General features: G+C 45.3%; 1 protein-coding gene across 1 annotated transcript; it reads right to left on the reverse strand.

The window, feature by feature from the left end:
• Positions 1-3,444: 3,444 nt before the first annotated feature.
• NKX6-1 (NK6 homeobox 1) lies at positions 3,445-10,231 on the reverse strand. The gene is made up of 3 exons (XM_066386135.1): positions 9,428-10,231; positions 7,587-7,759; positions 3,445-5,235 (listed from the first exon to the last, which is right to left on the reverse strand). The coding sequence occupies exons 1-3, from the start codon at positions 10,095-10,097 to the stop codon at positions 4,984-4,986; spliced, it is 1,095 nt and encodes a 364-aa protein (XP_066242232.1). The 5' UTR covers positions 10,098-10,231; the 3' UTR covers positions 3,445-4,983.
• Positions 10,232-21,216: the final 10,985 nt, after the last annotated feature.

Genomic DNA, 21,216 nt, shown 5'->3' on the forward strand with positions numbered 1-21,216 from the left:
AGGGGTCAAAGTTGCCAACAATGACTAGAAGAATTACTACAAATCATGAACCCACAGACAGGAGCTCAGACTGGAAGCAAGAACAATTTTTGGATGCCCTTTATTTGAATGTGATTAGACCATCAAGTAATAACTAAGTTAATGGATTTTCAGCAATATTGCCTTTCTGTAGTCTATAGAAGTAGATTGGTCCCAAACAACTTATTGATGACTGATAATTTTTATAATGTATGTACTTCCCAAAATAAAACTATATTATAGGGCTGTGCTGGTTTTCTTCCTCAATTCAATATAGCTGTCCGTCTTGTAATAACCAAATATATAGGATAATTTTACCTCAACATTTCCGTTGGCTTTGCCAAGGTAGGCATAGGCAATAACATTAGATAAGTGATAGGTTCCTCTACAACAATAATATGCACCTATATAAATTGTGTGGTCAAGTAAATCTTTCTTTCCCTAGAATGAGGGAAGGATCCATGTTTCGATCTATCTTCATCCAAACTAGCCGTGATTCAAGGTATACTACAAATAGAAGCTTTGAATGAGGCTTTTACTTCAGCATTCTGGCCAAGCTCCAGAAGATATTAAATACCACAGATACATAATTTTGTTTATATGCCAAATCTAAATAAATACACAAACAAAATGGAAACAAGCTTGTAGATACAGAGAACAAATTGATGGCTGTCACATGGAAGAGGGGGTAAAGAGATAAGTAAAAAAGTAAAATGGATTAAGAAATACAAATTGCCAGTAATAAAACTAGTCTCAGGGATGTAAAGTACAGCATAGGGAATATAATCAATAATATTGTAATAACTATGTATGGTGTCAGATGGGTACTAAACTTATCAGGGTGATCACTTTGTAAGGTATAAAAATATCTAACCACTATCTTGTACATCTGAAACTAATATAATATTGTATGTCAACTCTAATTTTAAAGTAAATTTAAAAATAAATGAATAACTAATCAACACTACAAAGACATTATGTTCTACTTTTAAAATCTTTAAGTATGGTACTCCATGGAAGTGTCCGGTTGAGGCACAGAACCTATCTAGATATGATACATATCTAGACATTTCATCTTTTGGGTTACTGATCTATTAAAGTGGAAGGCTGGGCCGTCTGTGAGACATGTACAGGGTCCTTTCCTTCCACTCTGTGGTCCTCACCCAACCTCACTGACTTCCCTTTTCAGGAAAGAAACACACACACACACACACACACACACACAAAGAGAAATTAAAAAAAAAAAAACAGTTTACCCTTCCTTTCACCACACACACACACATTTTGGTTTTCCCCTTTTGTTTTCCATGTTGATATTTTGCTGCCTGCAAGCATTTTTAAAAGTAGTGATTGAGTGGGGGTGGGGAGAATGGGTGAAGGGGGTCAAAGGTGCAAAATGTCTGGGAATGTAATGTATAGAACTATCACTACAGTTAACAATTCTGTAGCATATATTTGAAGTTGCTAAGAGAGTAGATATTTACAGTTCTCATCACAAGGAAAAAATTTTAACTGAGATGAAGGATGTTAACTTACTGTGGTAATCATTTCACTATATATATAGCAACTCATTTGTTATCCATCTTAAACTTATGCGTTATGTCAATTATATTTCAAAACTAGAAAAAAACAAAAAATGAAAGTGGTGGTCCATCAGGTCATTTGTTTTGTTTTAAAATCATGACCCCATTAGCTGTAGACTGACTGGCAGCCTTAATCAGATGCTCATGGCTGGTTCATGCCATCAAAATTTTGAGCCAAAATGAAAAATGACTCTTACTCTCCCTTGCCTCATCTACAGTGTTTCCTCAGCTCTCCCACCATGCTAAATCTTGTAAAAACATCCTTGTTACACATATATAGAATTTAATCAAACCGACCAGGATAAAGAGACACCTAAGAAAGTATCCCCCAGCCACTTCTCCCTCGCTCCCAGTTTTATGGGGCCAGCTGCAACTGGTGGCCAGCTGGAATACTGGGTGGAAGTAAATTAACTGGAAACCTCAAGTCACTGCTGCAGTCAACTGGAAAAAAGGAGCAAATGCCAGTGTAGCACGGTCCCAGAGCCCAATCCCGACAGTTAACCGCACGACTCAGAGCACTTCAGTGCTCCGGCTGGCAACCACACAGACCCTGTCTGCCCTCTGCATATTTGCCTGTAGGGTGGAGGCCGGGCCACCAGCTTTCAGACTTCTCAGATACTTACCTAAACGTAAAGGTGGGCAGCTCAGAGAGAATGCTTCCTAAGGGAATCAGAAACAGTGTCTCAGCACATTTCTAACTTGGAATACATACACTAACCCTATGTACTGGAGAAAAAGCTCGACCTCAGAGACCCAGTTTTCTATGACTGATACTACTTACTATATTACTACTAGGAGTAGTAATACACGTAATAATTCTTATTATTTCAGGGGTGGTATTTCTAATTACATTGTGTACTTTTGCTTTCTTTTTTTAGAAAGAAGAAATAAAAAGTTGTTTGGCTTTTCAAGGCAGAAGAGAACTGAGTAGAGATTAAAAAATGAAGCAGAAAAGAACATTTCACTTTTTGCTAATTAACTAAAAAATAAAGTGAAGTTTTAGGCTGATAAGCTTGCCATTTCTCAGCTTCTTTTATGGAGAGGAGGAGAGGGAGAGAGGGGAAGAAAGGAGAAAAGAAGGAAAGAAGTAAAGAAGAAAGGAAGTTAGTTATTGTTTACAGCTAGGATTTAAATTACATCATCCCAGCACAGCAAAGGCTCTTTTGAAATAGCTGCCTCTCTATAGGACACAGACTTGAGTCTTGCTAAGAACGCAGAAATTCAGAAGTTTGACATTTATTGGGAACTTAATGGGTAAACTAGAGAAAAGTATTAGGGAAGGTTTGCATCCTTTCTTTCCACTAAACCATGCCATTAGGAAAACATTCTACAATAATTTGCTTCAGGCAATTTTAGTCCCAGTTTTCACAAGTGTATTTTTTATTTTTCAGAAAACAAAACAGATCCACACTTCCTTTACCTAACACTAGCCTGAAGAATCTACTGAATTTCTATTGATTTTTCTGTCTTTGAACACAAGCTCATTAACCTGAAACACTAAGGAGATAACTTTATTTCACTGAGCCCATAACTGAGGGTCTGAAAACAAATAGATCCTAATACAGTGATATGGCCCTCTCCCTGGGATTATACCCCTCTTATTTTTTCTTTGCAAATTCAGCTGCAGAAGCTATGACATTGCTTTCTTCATCTTACAGCTTTCACATCAGTTAGAAGAAACTTCCTTAAATTCATCTTTATTTGTAATGTTTAACAAAATCAGAGTTCCTGTCTTTCCACAAAGTTCTGCATTCTTACACGTTATAGGGAAGAGGGAAATAGTAGTATCAACAGCAGTGCTGCTGGGCCATCGAGCTTCGCTGTCTCCTCTAAGCTAAGAGAGCTAACGCTTGACTGAGGAGCTAGCTTGGATATATGGAAATGAGGTCTTCCCAAAACTCCCCCGGGGACTTCCTTGCAAAAGAAAAAGCTATCAGGGAAAAATTAGACAACACAGACATCAGAAGCAGTCTGCTAGGCAAGTCTCTCCAAGAAGCCCTATGAGCGTGTCTTCATGCCTTACCTCTTCCCAGTCCAGGAGAATGAGACGGGACTCCACTCTTCCAAATAATAACAACAATAATAATAATGACATAGCAACTATTTTACCCAAGAGACCAATATAAAATTTTTGTGGTCTTGAATATTGAGATTTCTGATGTGATCAGATTATCTGTACCCTTTCATTCAAGGCAACAGAAGTCTTCGAACTGTTTTTTAAATTTGATTTATCCTTTGAAACAAAAAGTGCATTACATTTAACTGGTCTTGCAAAGGAGGTGGTCTTTTCTCTTTACAAACCGAATTCCTTATATAAATTAATAAAGGTTAAAGATGCTAATATATCACCGTTATTAGCTTAAAGAAAACAATTTACATAGTCTGTAGTATTCTTATCATACAAAACACTTCAAATTCAATTACAGCAACTAAATGAATTTTTATGTTTCTGACCCAGAGCAGTTGTAACAATCCCCACCATCTACTTTAACACGCATTTTTATCAGAAAGGAGTTAAATACAAACTATGTGGCCCCCTCCTTCCCCAATACTTCTTTAAATCACTAATAAATAGCAACAAACGACTGTGCAATTTCAGAGAGGAACGGAGAGGCAAGTCTGGGGCCTTCTCTGGTTCCACCTCCTCTGCTTCAAGTCCTGGAGGCTGGAGGCAGGCGCGGAGCCGGGGTGGTCGCGGAAAAGCGAGGAGGGAAGAGGGGGAAATTGTGATCTTACAAACCCAAACCTGGCAGAGGAGCTTAGGAGAGTAAGTTCAAAATAAAAGAGGAACGTGTGATTTGAATAATTCTTAAAAGAGGGAGGATAGAAGGAAGGAGGAGGTCCATATTTTTATACCAAATTCAGAAAACCATTTTACATTTTAAATATTCACAATAAAGTAACTTCTAGTCAGTGTGACTCACGATTTATTTACAAAGGGCCTTCAACAGGTTACTTTAGTCCGCACAGCAGTTTGTGGGGGGAGACACGTGCCTCTTCCCCTCCGCGGCGGCGCCCGCCCGCTCAGCTCCGAGGCCCCCTGCGCACCCGGGGCAGATTCCTCGAAAACTCTCCTCTGAGCGCCCGGCCCTGCGCAGGCCGGGCCGGGACGCGGGGACGGCGGGCCGAGGCCCCGGCCGGTGCGGGAGCGGCCCGGGCACAGCGCCAGGCGGGGCGGCGGCCCCGCTGCCAGTTTCAGCTGCGTGCTTTCCGCAGAGCATGTGGTGGTCTTCTCTGCCTTATCGCCCCCGAGTCTCTCTCTCCCGTCCCCCTCAACCTCTAGGTTAGAAAAATAGATATGTACATCTCGGGAAATAGCAAAGCCCCGCAGGCAGGGCGGGGCGCCGGGCGCGCGCCCGGGAGCGCAGCGGCGGCGGCGCGCTCAGGACGAGCCCTCGGCCTCGGACGCGTGCAGCAGGAGGCCGCCGCCGCCGGACTTGTGCTTCTTCAGCAGCTGCGTGATTTTCTCGTCGTCCGAGTTGGGGTCCAGGGGCTTGTTGTAGTCGTCGTCCTCCTCCTCGTTCTCCGAAGCCCCCTTGAGCCGCTCGGTCTCAGAGTCCTGCTTCTTCTTGGCCGTGGCCATCTCCGCCGCGTGCTTCTTCCTCCACTTGGTCCGGCGGTTCTGGAACCAGACCTGAGAGTCGATGGGGGAGAAGAGGGGAAACAAAGGCGGCAGGGATTTAACGCGAGCAGATCCGGGCAGCGCTGTTTCTCCCACATCCCTTCCGCGGCCCCCGACGGTTCGCCGCCCTCCCTCAGAGCCCGCCCCCGGCTGGGCCGTCTAAGGGCGTCTCCACCGCCTCAGGTTCCCCTGAGTAACTGGCCAACCAAGTGACTGCCGTTGCCATAGCGATAGTAACACAAGAGTATTGAGGTTGTCAGTGAACGATTTCTCAGAAGAGAAAAAACTTGGAAACTTAAAATGAGTGTCCTAAAAATAAGTGCACTTTCCATACTTTCTAGTTTGAAGTGGAAAACTTCCCCCTTTTAAAGCTGCCTTATAATGACTGTGATTTTATTCGTTAGTTACTTTCTTAGATTAAGGCATTCCGAACAACCTAAGTGTGCTTACTTTTTAGTGTGATTTGTGGGAGAAGGCACAGCATTTATCCCAGTCACCTCCGCTCTCCGTGTCACTGTTGGCTATATGTCTGTTTCATTTCTCTCAGCTGAATATACAGCATCATGGTAGTTAAAAACCCCTTCCCATTTACACTTGCAATCATGTAAAGTTTTTTTTAATAGTCTAAAACAGAAGCCTCAAACCACTAATAATAACTAATATAAATTCATGAAAATATTATTTTTAGATTTTTAAAATTTTATTTATTTTACAGAGGAGAGAGAGAAGGAGAGAAGAGAGGAGTAAGAAGCATCAATTCCCATATGTGCCGTGACTAAGCAAGCCCAGGGCTTCGAACCAGCAACCTCAGTGTTGCAGGTCGACGCCTTATCCACTGCACCACCACAGGTCAGGCTAATGCATGAAAATATTTAATAGCTCTGCCAAAATCATCACAGTGGGGTGTGTGTTTGCCTGCCTGTCTGTCTGGTTTATGTTTTTCATAAAACCAAAGCCAAGGCTACAGTTTTCATCAGTTATTTTTTAAAAGTGAAACTTTGCCAGGTACATTATTTCCCATTATTAGCATGCCTAGTCTTTTAAATATTATTTTAATGTTGTCCTTCCCCGATATACATTTTATATAAAAATATTTCAAGCCTATTCACCATGTTTGACACCTTGTTCGATACACATAATTTAACTTATAGCATCAGCAATATGCAACCAGTTTCCCAAACATATTGAATTATCCCCTTTATCCCCCTCAGCCATTTTTCCATTCGTGATGTATTTTATCCAGAGAATCAAAATTTTTATTAAAGTAATTTTGACTTTCTTTATACGGCTATAATAACTCACTTCTAGCCACGCAGACATATTTACAGTGACAAATGAAGACCTCCAGATTGCTGTGGCAGGCTCTGTACCAACCACTGCAAAAATAGTTTAAACTGTGATGATATTCTAATGGTCACACACAAAATCACTCCTGAAATGCATTTTATGATGCTCATCCAAGGGGAAATACACTCTAACCAGCAGACATGGCTCACAGCTATACTTACTTAAAAAGCAACAATATGACTAATGAAAATAGACTTATATACATACATGTACTCCAAAACCCCAATATAATAAAGAGGACCAAAAGAGAATATTGGAAATATACGACACCACTAGATTTGATTTATCTAGCTAGCTTAATCCCTTTATTTTTCAAGAAAGGTTTCTAAAATTTGAATCCCTGGAAATATGCTGTACAACTCAATTATAAGCTAAGTGACATTTTAATTATAAGTTGTTGTCAAACTGTAAAATAGCTTACATTTGTTGATAAATTTATTTAAAACAATTCAATTTCACAATGAAGTAATAATCTTGTAAATTCATTTGGAAAATTACTATGCAAAAGTGATTACCTTCAGTAAACTAAAAGTAGATTCATCCAAGCTAAGTGATTAGATCCCGTGGATTTTTTTTTAAACTGGCAAGTTAATATTACAGTAGCACTATAACGCTGATCTACATTAGGAACTTACATAACAAGTGGAACCTGAATTAACAAACAAAAGCTTGAATGTCTTTACGAATAGAATAAATAGAAGCTATCTAACTGGCCTGATCTAGTCTCAGGGCTGATATTAAGGTAATGCTTTTATTCTCTAATAATGATAAGTTTTCCCAGCACGTGCTATCTAGATTAACCTAATTTCAAAGGCGGGGGAGGGGGGCTTGATTCCTTTTGTTCATCTATAGTTTGCCCGCCCGGGAGATCTCAGAGCCTTTGAACCCCACCCTCACCTCCCTTTCCCTGCCTCCTCAGACTCACAACCTAGGAGACTGTTAGATTGGGAGCTTGGGGGGAGGGAGGGTGCGATGTGGGAGGGGAGCCCATCTCTCGAGTTGCAAAGTCCACTCACCTTGACTTGACTCTCCGTCATCCCCAAAGAATAGGCCAAGCGAGCCCTCTCGGGCCCCGCCAAGTATTTCGTTTGTTCGAAAGTCTTCTCCAGGGCGAAGATCTGCTGGCCGGAGAACGTAGGTCTCGTGTGTTTTCTCTTTCCGTCTTTGTCCAACAAAATGGATCCTTGATCTGCGAGAACAGATAAACAAGGGCAGGGGGTAAATAATCGGTTACAAGCGGCTGCCCGAATAGAAACGAACTCGCAAAACAATGATTTGGTGAGAAAGAAAAGCTTATTCCGCAGCGCACTCCAGAAGTGCCGTGACGCTGCCAGACCCACCGCGCCTCTCTACCTTTGAATCAAACCTATTCTTAAAAAACTGGGTGTGTTTGAAGCAGCAGTAAATAACCCTGTGCCCAACACTTGCATTAAACAGCCAGGTCTCATCGCTAAAGTTTGCTGAAGCCCGGGCGTCACGCCCCAGTGAGTCTGGAGTGCGGGGGAAAGGCCGTTCTCGCCTCCTTCTCCGGTCGGTGCTCCGCTGGGCCTGGACCTTTAGCATGAAGATGACTAATTTTTTTTCCCTTGAACGCTTTCCTAACCTGTGTCCGCGCACAAAGGGCGCCTTGTGCTTGGCACACAAGAGAGCGAAGTAGCCCCCGAGTCTAACGCGCGGCGGCCGAGGGGGAGGAGGCCGCCTTTGTTGGGATTCCCTGCGCGGCCGTCAGAGGATACAATAGCGTCTCCCACACCCTCGCCCGCCCGCGCCTCCGGCCCCCGCTTCCCCAGGGAGCCGCGACCCCCTCCCGAAACCTCCCCGGTCACTGCCGCTCAGCCACACGAAGGCGACGGAGACTTAGAGGAAACTTCGGGAACTCGGTCAAAAGCAAAAAAATAATAATAACAGCAAGAAAACGGGGTTCGGGGCTGGGCCCCAAAGGTCACCTGAGAGACCGGGAAACTGCAGGGCGCGCTCGCTAACTACCTAGAAAATCAGAGTGACCCCGGGCAGCTCAGGAGGTTTCAAACAAGGTCCCTGCGAGACGTTGCATTTCCCTGTCCTTGTCCCGTCACCTCGTTCTCCCTCAGCTTCTTTCTCGTGTCAGGATGACGAGAGACACGGTGTTCCTCATTCTGCCCCAGGCGTCCCGGACCCCCACGGCCAAGCCAGGGGAGAGGGACGAGCGGTGGAGAGCAAACCAGAGCGATCGGCGCCCGCCCTCGCTCAGCGGCCCACAGGGTCGTCCTCACGGTCCCACCGGCCGAGTGTCCTCGGGGGCGGGGTGGGTGGGGCGCGAAGTGCGGTGGGCACATCCTGGGCCGAGACGCACGTGCAAATAAACGCACGCGCTCACTCAGGGTTGTGGGGGGCCCGCCGCTGCCGGCCCCCGCGGTTCTCAGAGATTAAGCCAGTTAGACCGGCGACGGCGGAGCGGGGCCCCGGCCCGCAGGCAGGAGCCGGGAAAGTGGGGACGCGAGCGGGCCCCGCAGCGGCCTCTCCTGCCCTGCCCACCTCTTTAACTCAGGCCCGGCCTGCAGTCCGGCCGGGCAGCGTCCACAGCCGCCGGGGCCTCGGCGGATACACCCGCCCCGCGCCGCGCTGTGTCCCGCACGGACGCGCGCACACCCGCTCCGTGAGGTGCGCCTGAGGCCGCCGGAGAGGCGGGCGCTCGAACGCACACACGGAACTCAGGGGAGTGGGACTCCCCCGCTGAACGCCTCGGCTCAGCCTACACCGCGCAATCCGGTGCGGCCAGACCACTGGGGAGGCAGGAGTGCGGGCCGACCCCGCACACAGGGGCCCTCACCCGGGAGCCGGCGTAGCGCACACAGCGGGGCGCGGCGACCGTACTCACGAGGGGTGCAGGCCAGGCGCGCGTCCCTCCAGGGCGGGCTCTGCATCACTCCCGGCCAGAAGATGGGCGTCCGGCCGGGCAGCTCGGCCAGCGGCTTGGGGTAGCGGCCCACGGCGGCCACGGCGGCGGCGCTGGGGCTGAAGTAGAGCCCGGGCGGCGGCGGCGGCGGGCTCAGGCTGCTGAAGCGGGGCAGGCCGGCCAGCAGCCCCGCCGAGGACGAGGCGGCGGCCGCGGCGGCCGCGGCAGCGGCGGCGGCGGCCGAGGCGGAAGAAGCAGAGGTGGACGAGGAAGAGGAGGAGGAAGAACCCGAGGGCGAGGCGGAGGGCAAGGCGGCCCCGGAGGCCACGGGCATGGAGGGCCGGCTCAGGATGTCGTTGATGCCGTGCGGGGTGGCGGCCGAGAGCTGCTGCGGGGGGCTGCCCAGCGAGGAGAGCCCCCCCGCAGCCGGGGGCTTCAGGCCGCCCGGGTTGTGGGCGCCCAGGGGCGGGGAGGGCGACGAGGAGGAGGACGAGGAGGACGAGGAGGAGGGCGGCCCGGCGGGCAGCGGGGGGTACGCCGCCGGGTAGAGCGGGGTCTTCATCTCGGCCATGCTGTGGAGGGCAGCCAGGGGCGGGCTGCTGAGCAGGAACGCGCTCTGCCGGGTGCCCTCCATCGCCCCCACCGCTAACATCCCACGGCCAGGCCGGAGCCCGCGGCCACGCAGCGAGGGCGCGGGTCGGTGCCCCCCGCGGGGCCGAGGGAGCGCGGGCGAGGAGTTGCTCCGCGCACCCGGAGGCGACCCGCCAACTGGGCAGCGAGCGCCGCGCCGGGGAGCTGCTCTCGGAGCTGCGCCGCAGAAACGCACAAACAGGCCCCCGGCGAGGCGGCGGCTGCCGAGACCAGCGGGCGTCCGGGGGGCTTGGCTGTCCTTTCGCTCCTACAACTCCTGGACTCGATCTCGGTCTCTTCTCCTTTCTTCACTTTTCCTCGCCGCTCAGAGCGCGCTACTTCTCATCTTCGCCCCCCGGGGAATAAGCAAAACAAACCCCAGGCCGGCCAGAGAGAGTTTGTAACAAAGTTAAGCGTCACCAAATCTCTACTTTGATGTTGGAGCACGGGGGCAGGCCGGCTTTCCTGAGAGGCGTTCAGAGGACGCCGGACGCCGCCCGAGGAGCTCCTCTGACGGGACTCGGGAAGCCTGCTCTCTCGGCCGAGAGGCGGATTCGCACTCGGCGCTGGCAGCGCGCGCGGAGGGAGCGCATCCAGCCCGCGGGAGGATCTCGCCTCCGGGCGGACTTCCACCAATCCCCGCGGCTCCCGGACGCGGCGCGCCGACCCGCCTTCACCTCTGGGCGACCGGGCACTAGAGTTGCAACATTAAAAAGAAAAAGGGCGAGGAAAGAGAAAAACAAAGCCTAAGTGTGAAAAGTCTGACGGCTTCTGCTACGGCTCGGCTCGTCCGTCCACTTCTGCAGACGGACCCGGCGCCCCCGCCCCACCCCCCGCGTCCTCTCTTCCTCTCACTCGCCGCCTTTGCCTCTCTCCTCTCGCATTTTCTTCGCGGCTTTACAGGCTTCGCTCTTCCCAGTCCTGTCCTCCGGCCAAGCCACCTCCACTCCCTCTCTCCTTTCCTCTCTCCCTTCGGACCTGACAGTTCAGATGAAGCTCTCAAAGGTAATAAAACATTTGCATCATTCCCTACCCCTCTTTAGAGGGGGGACCAAAGGGCGGGGGGACCGGGGGTCCAAAATAAGAACTTTGGGGGACGTCACTCCGAGGCACCGGGGAGGGGCGGAGCTGAGAGGCGGGGTGCGGGGCGGGGGCGTAACCACCGTCTCCAATAGTGCTCAGCCTCGGACCTGACGTCACCTCTGGGGCGCGTCCACTCGGGAGCGCCGCGCTTTTTGATTGGCCGAAGGAAGCGAGCCGTTAGGCCGCGCCCGCCTGGTCCCCGCCCCCTCCTTCTTCCATCCCTCCTGTGGGTGGGGCAAGGGGCGGGGCCTGGCGAGTAGTGCGGTTCCGCGGGGGCGCCTCAATTAATCGTGTTAAATAAAATGGGAAAGGGGAGGAGGGAGCAGAGACGAAGAGGGTATTACTTTTTAAAGATAATAATAATAATGAAAACCCAGCCCTTTTATGGAAAAACAGTTCATATTCTTCCCGCGCCTCCCGCCCTTCTCCTGCTCGCGTCACCCTACCCCCTTCCCCCACGAGCTCGCCTCGCCTCGCCTCACCTCGAGCAGAGTCTGGTCCCTTGTAAAATGAAGCTAATGGAGCAGGCAGCCGGAGCAGCCCTGGCCTAGCTTCTTCTTTTGAAGGGATTAATTAAAGGCCATCTGGGCTCTCCCAGAATTTGCAAATTAATTTGTTGCTCCTTAAACCTATAGATGTCCTTAATCTCCTTGTAGGCCGAGGGAAAGTCCTCTTCCATTTTTACCACCTCCTGCTTTCTCTTTTCTTTTTATTCCTGAGTACCCCCTCTATCGTTATCATATATAGTTTTATTAAGTCTCTGGGAACAGAATCAGCTTAATGAAAATATTTCTCTCATGTGATATTTAGAGATGAGAGCAATGAGCTTTAAAAAAAAACTTTTCTCCTTTTTTATTATTGTTATTTGTTTTGAGTTTATACGGGGGCATAATTACCAAAATAGAGTTGGAGTCTTTAGATACTGAAGTATTTGGGTACCCGGCTCCGAAACTCGAGCCCATGCCCTCAGCTGCAGCGTTGTTTTGGAAGATGAAGATGTCCTGGCTTCTGGGCTGTAGTGATGGAATTCCTAGGATTAGGAATTGGAGGGGGATTTCCTTATTACCTCCCAATCTCTTCCATCGCTGGCTGATCTTTACATCTCCACAGGGTTGAGCTGTGTGTGTGAGCCGTGTGTTAGAAAGCAAGATCTTTGCACAATTTTGGAATTTCAGGATGTTAAAGTAACACACCATTGAGGGGTAGTCACTACAGCAGTTTGGATGAGATCGCTAAGTCCAAACTTAATTCGCGAAACAGAACAAATAGCTCAGGAATAGAACTTGAGCGGCACCACACAAAGATGGTGCTTGGCTCTAAGTGCGAAAAACTTACAGGAGTCCAAGCAGGAAAAGTTGGGGGGGGGGGAGCTTCAGCCGCTTTGATAACCTCCATTTCCAAAGCACAGCCCTTTTAAGGATGGCAGCTGAAGCTGGAGTTTGTTCGCTTTTTTCTTTAGCTTTTGCCACTTTTATTATTCACTCCTGAGATGAAAGAAATGTTACTCTTATTTGGTCCCCCTCTTTCCTCCCCACCTTTCTTTATTAACTTCCAGACTGGGCTAAATCCATCACTTCAATAATCTGACCTGGGAAAGGGTGAAATCCTTCGCCTGCAGGAATTATGCTGAGTTGAGCAAGAAGAGAGTTGATAGGGACTGTCTGCATTTCGCCGTAAGAACGCTTTGCTGGGCTGGGGATCAAAACCCAGCCCCCTGCCGCTGTGGCCGGGAGGCTCTGCTGGAGAGCGGTGCGCGGTGGTCTGGGCCTGGCCCTGGTGCCGGGGCCCCTTTGCCTCTGACTTCGTTACAAACGAAACTTTTTCTCCTCCCGGGAGACTCCAACACGGCGGTGGCACACCCTCTCCCGCCTGGAGCCCGCCCTGGGCTGGCGGCGACTTCCTCACACACCCCAGGCACCGCACTCCCAAATTCTCCGTAGCAATGAAAAATAAAGGAGGCTAACAGTGATCCTCAAAGATTCCAGTCTCAAAAAGCAACCCACCTTTTAGTTCATGTAAGTATTCTGACCCAGGAAAGAATTGAACATTTTCTTTTTGTAAATTTATTATCTGTTACCAGGTGGGGGGTCAAGAGACAGAGAAAAATCAGAGAGATCGAGAGAAAGAGGGAGAGGGAAATAGAGAAAGAGACATTAAACTTAACCCAATCCCTGGTTAGCTGCCCCTTTGAGAAATACTTGCAAAACTGAGAGAGTAAGAAGTCTCCGCCGTTTGCTTTTATTCACATTGCGAAATTAAAATAGCAGCATTGTACTCACTTGTGACAATAAAAAATGCTGGGGTCTATGTACCTTAATCCCAGGGAGTAAACCCCAGGTGCCCGAGTCCCACGTGGGTCCACGTGTATCCCTGACGCGCACCGCCCGGCGCTGAGGGAAGGCCAGTGCCTCCTGCCTGGAGCTGCAGGTCACCGATCCGCTCCGTCTCCAGCTGGGAGCTGGGCGAGAGAGAGGCATCCTCGGGGGGCTGGGCTGCCCCTGGCACTCTCTCCGGCTGAGATGGTTCTCCCGTCCCCCGAGAGGCTAGAACCCCTTCGGGCCGAGTCCTGGACGAGCAGGTCCCGATGCCAAAGCAGGAGGCCGGTTTCTGGTCGCGGGCTTCCACGCGGCTCACAAACACCCTAGAGAGTCAGGATTTACTCTCCCTTCAGGAACCCTTAGCCCTCAAGCTTTTCTGTCCACGACCTGGTGAGGTTGGACATTTCCAAGCCACCCCAGGAGTGGAACGTGGAACGACACGTGGTCACGACGCCCCTGTCCCATCTCTGCACAGTACATGGGGGGGGGGGCTGTGTTTGAAAGCAAATGATTTGCATTTTAATTGAAAAATAAACGGAAGCGATTTGGCAAAGTTTGAGGCTGCAAAAAAAAAGGCTAAAATTGTAGGGGTCGGGGAGGCAACGTGCCTCTCAACTTGGAGCTTGCAAACAACCACACCTGTTTACAAGTTACTGTTTAGCCTGCGCCATCCACAGGACCACCGTGCCGTCGGTCTCGCCCTCGACTCAGAACTGCCTAGCGCGTTTGAGACTTATTTGAAGTTGAATGGACGGTCACTAAATTTGGGGTGACTCATGGAAGGAGTACAAATGAAATCTCAGCTAAAAGTACTTTAAATTCAGCGGTTTGGGATGAATGATAACTATTCTTCCTCAAATGTATTAATGTCAAATGTCGAGATACCAAAGTGTAGCCACAGAAAAGACACTTCCACGCTCGCAAAAGGGAGATATGGGTAAAGAGAATTATGTGTTTTTCAGGCCAAAAAACCTCTCTAAAATATGTTCGCTTGAATTGTCTAGATGACTTCTTTAATAATTCAGCCGATTCCTGGAGCCTGTTTGGGCACAGCCAGAGGCCCGCTAGGTTTATGTTAATGTTGTAAGAGTGGCCGAGCAGGCGGCTAAGTAGAAACTCAAGGAAGAAAAGGGAATGTCCAGAAGCTTGGAATAGCCCAGGGTCGTAGGAGAGCAGGGAAGAGAGAGAGCGAGTCTACCTCTTTGCCCCCTGTAAACGCTGGGATGTGGGAATTAGACCCTTGACTGCTGCTCCTGCTGCCCAGGAATTAAAAACAAAGAAACAAAAAAAACCCACAAAAAAAACACCCCCCCCCCAAAAAAAACCAACAAAAAAAAACGATTTGGGAAAGGTTGGGGTAGAGAGAGGCCAACAGCTGCCTCCTGGCGAAGAGAGCTGCAGGGTCCTGTAAGTCGGGCAATATAAACTAGGTGAGGGAAGCCAGTCTCTGCGGTTCTTTTACCAAAAAGGTCTCCAACCTCAAGCAGGGACATCCTCCAGTGGTCTTCAGAGAGGCCACACGGCATCCTGCCGCACCATCGCAGAACTCGTACTGAGTTTCTCTTGGGGACTGCGTGCCCACGGAAGGAAGGAGTCTGAAAGATCCGAGAAGATGAAAAATACTAGTGTTCAGAATTGTCTGCAATATCAATCAGGAATGAGAGTAAATACGAAAAAACGCCGATGACACGCTAGAGAGAAAACTGGCCTTGAATACATATAACTTCAGCAAAGCATGTATGTTTAAGCCCCCTCCTCCCAAGCGTTTTCTGCAGAGACCCATTCGCTTCCAGGGAACCCACTTGCTGTAAAGTATATTCTGGAAAAATAGGATCTGGGGTCGAATCCTGTGTTTGAAGGAACGTTACAATTTCCTTACAGAATAAAATGCCAACCCAGTTTGATCCTTCAGAATAAACAGTATCTGATGTGAATGGTCATGAAAAAACTTATCTTATACCTGGGTGTATAAATAAGGTTCATTGAACATAATTTAGGTAACTTTTTGTTTGTTTTTCCGTTGATTTGAGAGAGACAGAGACAGAGAAGCATCAACTAATTGTTTCACTTAGTAAGTGCACTTGTTTCTCCTGTCTGGGGGTAAGGAGGTCAAACCCACAACGTCTGTGTGTGGAATAACAGTTTATCCACTGAGACACCTGACCACAGCTAAGCAATTTTTAAGGAATCTGTAAACTAGATTCCTCTTTATGTCCTGCTAAAACTTGTTGCTTTTCACTTGAGTGGGTGCGAGTGTGTCACTGTTGGGTTTTTTTGGCCTCCACAAAACAAAATCTGTAACTATGTATACTGATGGATGTTAACTTGACTTCGTGTGGCAATCACTTTGCAATATATACACATATCAAATCATTATGTGGTACACCTGAAATCATTTTGTGTGTGGCCCTTACTCTTCGGTGAGAAAAGTTATTTTATTTGCTTCGCGTACAGTGCCTGGTTCTTTCAAGCTCCATTTTAAAGAAAGACTGAGCAGTTACCGCCCTCTTGTGGAAAAAACTTCTGAGTGGTTACTTAGGGAAGACAAGACAGCTGCTCTGTTGTGTTTACAAGTACATGCTGTATTTATTTTCTTAATGAGCTGATCGGCCTTGCTTTTAACATTTCTTTAATTTTAATCTGAAATACAAGGTTCATAAAGTAAACTATGGGTCTGACAGTTGTTGCTTTAATTCAGATAACAAAAGCCCTCTAAAATGAACACTTACATAGATTTTATTTTCAGGTGTACAACATAATGATTTCAGGTGTACCACATAATGATTTGATATGTGTATATATTGCAAAGTGATTGCCACACGAAGTCAAGTTAACATCCATCAGTATACATAGTTACAGATTTTGTTGTGTGATGAAAATATTTAAAATCTACTTTCTTGGCAACTTTAAAATATGCAACATAGTAGTATTAGCTATAGTCACCATGCTGTACATATGTTACTACTTATTTTTTAATTTTTATTGAATTTATTGGGGTGACACTGGTTAACAAAATTATACAGGTTTTCAGGTGCACAATTCTACAACACATCATCTGTACACTGTATTGTGTTCAGCACCCCAAGTCAAATCTCTATCCATCACCATGTATCCCCCGATACCCTCCTCCACCTCTGCTCCCCACCATCCCCCCAATCACTACACTATTGTCCTGTTCATGAATTTTTCTTTTTTCTTTTTATTATTATTTTTTTTGCTCAATCCCTCCACCCCCTTCACCCAACCTTTACCGCCAAAAGCTGTCAACTTGCTATGAGTCTGTCCCTATTTTGCTTGTCAGTTCACTTTGTTCATTAGATTCCACATGATTGAAGTCATGTGGTAGTTGTCTCTCTCTGACTGACTTGTTTTACTTAGCACAATGTCCTCCAAGTCCAACTATGTTGTTGCATAGGGTAAGATTTGCTTCTCTTTTTATGGCTGAGTAGTATTCCATTGTGTAAAGGTACTACTGTACTTCTTTCCTGATGGTCATTTGGGCTGCTCTCAAATCTTGGCTATTACAAATAACATTGCAGTGAGCATATGGGTGCATATATTCTTTTGAATCAGCGTTTCAGGTTCTTTGGATAACTTTCCAGATGCGGAATTGCTGGGGCATAAAGAAGTTTTGTTTTTAATTTTTTTGAAGTAACTCCATACTGCTTTCTACAGTGGTAGCACCAGTCTGCATTCCCATCAAGAGTGCACACGGGTTCCCTTTTCTCCACATCCTTGCCTACACTTATTTGTGGATTTATTGATAATAGCCATTCTGACAGGTATGAGGCAATACCTCATTGTGGTTTTAATTTGCATTTCTCTGATGATTAGTGACTAAGCATCTTTCCATATGTCTATTAGCCATCTGTATGTCCTCTTTGAAATAGTATCTATTCAGGTTCTTTGCCCATTTTTAATTGGATTGTTTTCTTGGTGTTGAGTTGTATAAGTTTTTTTTTTATAAATTTTGGATATTAACCCCCTTTCAGATACATCAGTGGCAAATATGTTCTCCCATTCAGTGGATTGTCTTTTCATTTTGTTGATGTTTCCTTTGCTGTGCAAAAACTTTTTAGTTTGATGTAGTCCCATTTGCTTATTTTTTTCTTTTGCTTCCTTTGCTTGGGATCTATCAGGAAAAAAAGTACTGCCATGAGAAATGTCCAAGATTTTATTGCTTATGTCTTCTAGCATTTTTATGGTTGAGTCTAATATTTAAGTCTTTGATCCATTTTGAATTTATTCTTATATATGGTGTAAGAAGGTGGTCTAGTTTTCTTTTTTTCTTTTTTGGCACATATCTGTCCAATTTTTCCAACATTATTTATTGAATAAACTATCTTTACCCCATTGTATGTTTTTGCTTCCTTTGTCAAATATTAATTGGCCATAAAGACATGAGTTTATTTCTGGGATGTCTAGTCTGTTCCATTGACCTGTATGTATGTTTTTATGCCAGTACCAGGCTGTTTTGATTACTATGGTCATGTAGTATAGTTTGATAGCAGGTAGCATGATTCCTCCAACTTTGTTCTTCTTTCCTAGATCCCTGTTGCTATTTGGGGTCTTTTGTGGTTCCATATAAATGTTTGGAATATTTGTTCTAGTTCCATGGAATGCATCATTGGTATCTTGATAGGAATAGCATTGAATCTGTAGATTGCTTTGGGTGGTACGGATATTTTAATGATGTTAATTCTTTCTATCCATGAACACAGTATATGCTTTCACTTATTCGTATCTCCTTCAACTTCTTTCTTCAGTGTCTTACAGTTTTCTGAGTACAAATCTTTTACATCCTTGGTTAAATTTATTTTAATGTATCTTATTCTATTTGAAGCAATTGTGAATGGGATTGTTTTCTTAGTTTCCCTTTCTGATAGTTCATTATTGGTACATAAAAATGCAACCTCTTTCTGGATATTTATGTTGTATCCTGCTACTTTACTGAATTCATTTATCAGTTCTAGTATTTTTTTGTTGGTGGAATTTTTAGGGTTTTCTATATATAGCATCATGTCATCTGCAAATAATGTCAGTTTTACTTCTTCCTTTCCAATTTAGATGCCTTTATTTCTTCTTCTCATTTGATTGTTGTGGCTAGGACTCCCAGTACTATGTGGAATAAGAGTGGTGATAGTAGACATCCTTGTCTTGTTCCCAATCTTAAGAGAAATGCTTCCAGTTTTTGCCCGAGTATGATGTTGGCTGTGGGTTGGTCATGTATGATCTTTGTTAAATTGAGGTACATTCCCTCTATTCTCACTTTGGTTAGAGTTTTTTTTTATCATAAATGTGTGCTGGATTTTATCAAATGCTTTTTCTATATCTACTGATATGATAGTGTAGCTTTTACCCTTCATTTTGTTTATGTAGTGTATCATATTTATTGATTTGTGGATATTGGACCAACCTTACATCCCCCAAATAAATCTTATTTGTTCATGGTGTATGATCTTTTTAATGTATTGCTGGATCCAGTTTGCTTATATTTTGTTGAGGATTTTATCATCTTTGAACGTAGAGATTTTAAATCTTCTTTACTGATTTCTTCTTTAGACTCTATTATTTGACTTAATTGTGATAAAGCAAATTTCAATTTTATTGAAATTATTTGGGTTTTCTACTTATCTTCCCTGATTATCAAAAAAAAAAATGCTGTGCTCAATATAGAACATTTGGAAAGTACAGAATTATAAAGATGCAGCACTTAATCCTACCTCCAGTAGCAAATGCTTCTGATATTTTGGAATATTTGCTTGCTATTATTGCTATTATCTCTTCAATCTTTATTATATGCTTTGTTTTAGCAGTCAAGATTATACTGAGTATATAGTAATGTAGCAATTTTAACCTTTTTCATCTCATGGCACACATAACCTAATTACTAAAATAAGGCAGCACACTAAAAAATATATTTCTTGCCAATCTTACAAAAAATAGGTATAATTTTGATTGATTATAAAAAATAATAACAATAGTAATTACCTACCCTTTTTGCTCCAAAATGACTTTTTAGAAAACCTAGTGTCTATACTTGTACATAGGATTTCTGGTACCAGGAATTAATCAATATAATGCAACCTTATTTTCTTTTTGTTTTTAATTTTTATTTATTAATTTTAGCAAAACAGGAAGGAAGAGAGACAGGAACAAGAACATAGATCTGTTCCTGTAGGGGCCCCAGCAAGGGATCAAACTGGCAACCTCTGTGCTTCAGGACAATGCTCTAACTAACTGAGCTATCCAACCAGGATGGCAACCTTATTTTGTGACATGACCAATAAGATGCAACTCCATTATATGACCTATTTACAATGATTCAAGACAAGACATTCACACCAGAGGACTATTGTTGTGTTGGCTGTTGTCATTTTTATTTGACAATCTAAGGGAAAAGAGGTCAGTGCACCTGACTAAATAGTCAGGTATTGCATGTTTTAAAAATTCTGTGTGAAAATCACCGTAATAGTGTCTAGTTAAGCACATTTTTTACCCCATTTTTATAATCTGTTTTCTTCACTTATTAAAGCAGGTACAGATCTGTCACTGAAATCTCCCAGACTTAGCCTCCTGTGAAGTAAAAGGAGCCTGCACATGTGTTAGAGGAAGCTGAGTAAGCTGGCACATGAGTAAGCTGGCTTCAGCTTACCTCAACGAGCGGTAATGTTGCAAGGAGGCACTGTTCTCTAGTGCCAGGGTTCCTGCCCTGATTCTTTCACTCACCATTAACCTCTTCTGGTCCTCAGATGTTTTACCACTAGTTCTCAGAATTTTACGGCATAATAATAGTAACAATAGCTAACACTTTATTGTTCTGAGTGCTGTACAGTATTAATTCAGCAACAACTCCGAATTAAGTAGCATAACTGTTCCCATTATAAAGATGATGAAATTAAAACACAGTGAAGTGCCCTGACCAGATGGCTTGCTTGGTTAGCACTTTGTCCCAATACACAGAGGTTGCAGGTTCAGTCCCCGATCAGGGCACATATAGGAACAGATTGATGTTTCTGTCTCTTTCTCTCTCTCCCTTCCACTCTCTCTAAATTCAATCAGTAAAAATAAAACACAGATAAGTCAAATAACTTGCTTAAGATCATACAGCTACTAAATTAACAAACTGGGATTTAAACTCAGGATAATCTGGCTCCAAAGGTCTCACTTTTGACAACTATATTAAACTACCCTTCTGATCACTGAAGGGAAAATGCATATAAAAGCAATCTGAGTATTATAAATTGAAGTAACTATAAGGTGAATCTTTGCATATTTCATTACAGAAAAATATGCATTCACATTTTCTTAAATAAGAAAAACATTGAAAAAGATTTCAAAATATTGATGGGTGAAGGAGAGAGTTGATTTAGGTCATTTCTATGGTGCTTTTCAATGTTTATATTTTATGAATCTAATAATTGACTTATAACCAGGTGTATGCAAAAGGACAACCAAAAGGCAGTTATGAGCCAGACAGGGGTTAGAACTAGGAAACCAATGAGTAAGTTTAGTAGGCTCTGAAAAAGGACACACATGAAAATATGGTTAACCGGCTGCGGTGGGTTGGCCTCCGAAGGCTCAGCTTTCTGGGAGGTGCTTTCTGCCGGCTGCATGCTGTTTCCGTACTTGGAGCAATGAAGCCGCTTGTGACCACAGCTCATTTAGGCACTGAATTTTAATTCGACATAGTTTGCATTACGTTGATTTATTACTGCCACATCGTTTTCCACAGTACCC

This window comes from Saccopteryx leptura, chromosome 5 (genome assembly GCF_036850995.1).
Source record: "Saccopteryx leptura isolate mSacLep1 chromosome 5, mSacLep1_pri_phased_curated, whole genome shotgun sequence".
NCBI lineage: Eukaryota > Metazoa > Chordata > Mammalia > Chiroptera > Emballonuridae > Saccopteryx > Saccopteryx leptura.

Excerpts from the sequence above, each read along its gene's own strand:
- NKX6-1 (XM_066386135.1), bottom strand. The coding sequence starts at position 10,097 with ATGTTAGCGGTGGGGGCGATGGAGGGCACCCGGCAGAGCGCGTTCCTG. Across the intron at positions 7,760-9,427 it reads GCGCCTGGCCTGCACCCCTC|ATCAAGGATCCATTTTGTTG; the intron begins GTGAGTACGGTC and ends CTGTTCTCGCAG. Across the intron at positions 5,236-7,586 it reads TGACGGAGAGTCAAGTCAAG|GTCTGGTTCCAGAACCGCCG; the intron begins GTGAGTGGACTT and ends ATCGACTCTCAG.